This window comes from Ursus maritimus, unplaced genomic scaffold, assembly GCF_017311325.1.
Source record: "Ursus maritimus isolate PB19 unplaced genomic scaffold, ASM1731132v1 scaffold_20, whole genome shotgun sequence".
NCBI lineage: Eukaryota > Metazoa > Chordata > Mammalia > Carnivora > Ursidae > Ursus > Ursus maritimus.
The window spans coordinates 41127556-41133078 of NW_024424453.1; the positions used below are offsets into that span (position 1 = coordinate 41127556).

At 40.3% G+C, this 5523-nt stretch overlaps 1 protein-coding gene across 1 annotated transcript; it reads right to left on the bottom strand.

Moving 5' to 3' along the window:
• Window positions 1-4634: 4634 nt before the first annotated feature.
• Window positions 4635-4954, bottom strand: LOC103679822 (60S ribosomal protein L37a-like). The gene has a single exon (XM_008709362.2). It carries the CDS (start codon window positions 4952-4954, stop codon window positions 4676-4678), a length of 279 nt encoding a protein of 92 aa, XP_008707584.1. The 3' UTR covers window positions 4635-4675.
• Window positions 4955-5523: the final 569 nt, after the last annotated feature.

A 5523-nucleotide genomic window follows, 5' to 3' on the forward strand; every position in this document is an offset into this window, starting at 1 on the left:
CTTCCTTCCTTCCTTCCTTCCTTCCTTCCTTCCTTCCTTCCTTCCTTCCTAACTGGCTTTTGGATTCCTTAAACCTGATACTTTGGGCTTATTTTTGGTTTTATTGTTTGATTTTTTAAAATAAGCCTGATAAATCATGTATTTTCTACTGACATGAGCTGAAACTATGTCCCTAGGTACAGCATGAAACTTACCAGTTCCCAAGGTCCGATGGTATGCTCCAGTGGAGCCAGTGGACTAAACCCAGAATGCCAGCAGGAATCACATACAATTTCGTTCTGCACCAGGTGGTCTAGTGCTTGCACACTGTAGGTGTTACCAATTCCAGATGCCCAAATTGAAGGAGAGGACTGTATTCTTTGATTCAAAGTAGGTGGGCAATTTGTTCAATCCCAGGGGCCTTTGGACTTTGAGATGTAGGCTGAGAAAGCCAGTTATTTGAAATCAAGGTGGTTGGCACAGACAGGCTAAGGGCCCAGCAGGGAGGGCAGAGAAGGAGCAGAAAGCCTTCCAAGAAGAAGCTGAAAATTGACCTAGTTATTTTGATGACACGCTCTGTTGCATTTTCCCTTCAGGCCAAGTCCAGACTCCCTGACATGAAATTGAAGCACTCAATGCCAAGGACTTAAAGTTTGGGGATTTTTCAAGTTCTTTTCTTTTCTTTTCTTTTCTTTTCTTTTCTTTTCTTTTCCTTTCTTTCTTCCTTTCCTTAGTAAGGATGATCCTGCTTATTTAAGAAATATCTGTCTTTGAGCTGAAAATAGCAATGGTAATTAGGATTGTTTGTGTCGAGTCAACAAGTCCAGAGAGGAGTGGACAAGCAGAGGGTGAGAGGCAAGGCCATCTGGCTTCTGTGCACCGCTCCCTTCAGGATCCGGAGAGCCTATGGGGACATATGGGAAAGAGCGTGGGTAGAATGTGGGGGCTGAAAAAATGGAGGCAGGTGTCTCTTGGGCTTTCTGCCAAAGCACACCCCCCCTCCTCTTTAGTGATGAGGACTGTTTTTTCTTAACTCTCCACTTTCATTTTTCTTTGGGGCCCATTCTTGGGCTTGTAGGCCAAACTATAATGTGAGACTTATCAGCAGTGGCATTATGGGCATTTTGGATCAGATAACTCTTTATCAAGGGGGTGGGGGACTGTTCTGTGCACTGTAGCATGTTTAGTGGCATCTCTGGCCTCTGCGCACTAGATGAGTAGCCCCTGCTCCTTCTTCCTCCCCTCCTCTGATTTGTGACAACCAAAAATGTCTCCAGACATGAACAACTTTCTCTGAAGGGGCAACATGACCCATTTTGGGAACCACTGCTAAAGAGCTGTGAAGAAGTTCATCCTTTTCAGAGACTCTGAACATGGAGCATTACCCGGCGGAGGCTGGAGCACAAAACCCTCCACATTCTTTCATCAGACTCTTAATGTCATCTATATGCAGAAATGCTTGGAGTGCAGAAATGTTCTAAGGACTCTTTATTATTCAGTATTATTACTGAGGTCTCAAGAAATAGGCACGCTTAATTTGGAGGGGACATTCTTTTTTTTTTTTTTTTTTAAAGATTTTATTTATTTATTTGACAGAGAGAGAGACAGGCAGTGAGAGAGGGAACACAAGCAGGGGGAGTGGGAGAGGAAGAAGCAGGCTTCCAGCGAGGAGCCTGATGTGGGGCTCGATCCCAGAACGCCGGGATCACGCCCTGAGCCGAAGGCAGACGCTTCACGACTGAGCCACCCAGGCGCCCCTGGAGGGAACATACTTAATAGCTTACTAATTCTGAATAATTTACCGTGTTATTATTTTGATTCTATAGAATCAAAAAGAAACCAAGGAAAATAAGACTGGAAAGTAGGGTTGGTGCTGGTTTATGAAGAGTCTTAGCTATGAGGCTAAGAGTTAGAACTTAATTCTGTAGACAATGGGAGACAAATCAAAGGATTTCTTAAATCCTTTGTTGCTGCCATTACTCTGCGCCAACTTTTCACTTTGGCTAGATGGATCTTAAAGATATTTGACTAACCTGTGTCTATGTCTACTGTGTAGAGGTTTACCAACCTGTTTGGTTCGCTGCTCAAATGCCTTGATCCTTTTGCCTCAGTTGTTGCTTTAAAGCCTTCTTCAGATGTAACGAAGTCTAATTGAAAAGGGTGATGCTTTTCGAGGCTAGAGGCAAGATCCCCGAAGAACAGTGGACAGGCAAGCTATTCAGAGGTTACAAAATCGGAGCCAGATAAACGAATATTCCCCTCTCCAGAGTCTCGGACCTTCACGGCATCTTCCCAGCTGGATTTCAGGCTTTCAATGGACCAGAGACTGCTGTGTGCTCCCATCCTTCCTTTTTGTAAATGAAAGGGTTTATTTCTGAGTGAACTATTTATTGCAGTTTGGTCGTTCTTGTTTAACTGCTATCTGTTAGATGTGTGGTAGTGCGGATAACTTGTCCTTTTACTACCTGGGTCTCTGGATCAAGAAGAGGAAATCATGCATCAGCTAGAGACTCTGGACTTGGAGTTGATACCTTTTTTTCCTCTGTCCTTCCTTTTCTCCTCTTTCTTCTTCTCTCCTCCCCTCCCTTCCTACTTCTGTCCTTCTTTCTCTCCTTCCTTCCTTCCTTCCTTCCTTCCTTCCTTCCTTCCTTCCTCCCTCCCTCCCTCCCTCCCTCCCTCCCTTCCTTCCTTCCTTCCTTCTGTTTATTTCCTCTTGATCCCCTTCCTTTTCCTTACTCTCTTCTCTCTCCACCCATTCATTCTCCCTGTTTCTTTGTACTTTCTTTCCTCTTACTTTTCTTCATTTATCTCTAGTCTGTTAATATGATTCTCATGATGATTCATCTAGCTCCTATTTAGTGTGTGCAACCATAACCAGAATTATTCTTCGTTTATATACTAATGAATTCTTGTTGACCTTTTTTTTAAAATCACACATACTTATTTTTCCTGAACTAGATTTTTGGACTTTGATACTGTGTCTCAACCACTTTTCTGTGGCTTGAGATTTTGGGGTTTGGGAGATGGGAAGAACCATTTATTAGAAAACTAGGTTTTGGTGTCCTGATAATTCTGTTAAATATACATACCACCCCTTGGGGATGCATACACAGATCATTCTCCAAATTCAGCTTACAGCCATTACTACTTTTGAATTTTGTGCCGTTAAATCATGACCTTTTCTAATTGATTTCTGCTGATGAATTTTTTGAGGGAGGCTGGGTTCTATTGTTTGTTGTTCATCTTGTTCATATTAGAGATGGAGCCTAAGTGATTTAGATCATGTCATCGTCTTTACTGAGAGGTTCAAAGCCAGCTTTTAAAATGGCTTCATTTGTTATTTTAATTAAATTTTAAACTGAAGTGTAACATACATTTAGAAGCTCATACGTGTATAGCTCAATGAATTTTCACAACTGGAACACATTTGCCAGATGAAGAAGCAGGACGTTGGAGCACTCCCAAATTTCATGGCCTCTCTAGTCAATACAAATTTTCAAGAGAATAGACTTAGAACATCATTGATTTCATTAGCCTATTTTGAACTTTATAGGAATAGACTAATTTTGTTTCTGAAGTTTTCCCACTCAACACTAAGTTATGAAATTCATGCATTTTGGGGTGTGTGTGTGTGTGTGTGTGTATGGGTGAGAGATAAGATGAATAAAATTCCATCCAGATCCTTCAAAAAATATCATTGACAATAAACATTTATTGAAAAAATGCTGTTAGAGATTGTTGATAGAAAAAAGATAGAAAATTATGGGTGTCAACCTTGACTTCATCTTTGAATGGCCCAGGAAGCTGAAACAATTTGGAGCCTTATTCCCTTTGCCCCGAACCCCTGAAGTCTGGTTTAGTTGGAGTGTGTCCTGGGCATTTTGGTTTTCAGATCTTCCCAGGTGAGTCTCATTTGCAGCAAAGTTTGAGAAACACTAGTATGAAAAACTGTTACTGCCCTTTAAGGCTTATAGTCTGAGGAGACAGGGTTGCATGTAAAAAGATAAGTAAAGTTCTACAGAACATCCCGTGAAGAGATGGACAGTATTAAATGTGAACCAGATACAGAAAGGCACATGACTGTTTCCCTCATTTTGATTTTTCTTTTCACTAAAATTATAGTCTGTATTATATGATGTATTTCTTAATTATAACATTTCTGTCATATTTGTCACTATAAAACATACGTGTTTTTCACAATTTAATGTTTTTGGAATTAAGATACATTTCACAACTATTGTAAACATGAATATGCTTCTTTTTTTCACTAAGAATTTGTTATCCGAGAAATAGATGTGAGCTATAATTAGTGATATCTTAGAATGGAAGAAACACAACATCATTTGTTTTCACTTGTTGCTGTTGTATGGGATGTATTACTCTCATCTTGTTTATTAGAATATAAGATCATTGAGGACAAGGGTCAAGTGTTTTGCTATTTTGCTATTCCCCCAAACACCTAGTACAATGCTAACATTTAGGCTCAATAAATACTGAGCCTAAATATGATTGGACACCCTTTTCTACTTTTTATTGTTCAAAGTATAGAGATTCATAAGGCTGGGAAAGATCTATCATCCACCTGCAAGATTCTAGAGAGAGATTGTAGGGCGGTCCACAACATACCCTTTTGTGTTCTTGTTACCTAAATTAACCCATTTATTATGGGCTAGCAATATTTCAAATGGTGGAGCTTCTACTGGTCTTTCAACTCCTTCAGTCTTCTGATGGCCGACTTTACTGTGACGGCAGAAGTAATGTTGTAGGTCCGGGCACCACCAGCTACGGTTTTCATGCAGGAACCACAATGCCAGATCCCCACAGCTCGTCTTCTCATCTTGGTTTTGCCACAGAAGGAGCAAGTGTACTTGGTGTCCTGGCTTATTTCAATCTTCTTCACCATTTTCCTGAGGGAGGCACCATAACAAGTCCCGTATTTACCCACATTTCCAACCTTCTTGGTGCGGTTAGCCATGTCGCCACAAACTAGGTCTGAGCCCAGAGAGCACAATATAGCGTGTAATCCATTTTGGTGCTTAATACCTTGAAACTGGTGCGTGGTTAAACTAAAATCATTTTACACTTTCATTACAAGATGTTTCTTGTGTTCTGATGTTTTTCAGAGTGGAACAGGAAGCATTAGATTATGCTTTCCCGTATAACTACCGTATATATTCCTGGAGCATATAAATATTGCCACTGCACAGCATGTTGTTGGCCTGAAGGATTAGGATTTTTATAAATCCTGTTTATTTAGTATGCTTTATAGCTGGAACCCACTAAATCAAGTGCTGCTCTTTCCCTAAACATATTTCTTATGAGTACTACTGGCACAGAATTATATTGATAAATTTAATCAACAAAGCTCTCAGTATTCCACATTCAATCAGTGGTTGGTGCATGAAACTGATAAATCCTCCTTCTCCATCCTGCATGTTGCTTTCTTTTTTTTTTTTTAATGATTTTTTACTATATTATGTTAGCCACCATACAGTACATCCCCGGTTTCTGATGTAAGGCTCAATGATTCATTAGTTGCATATA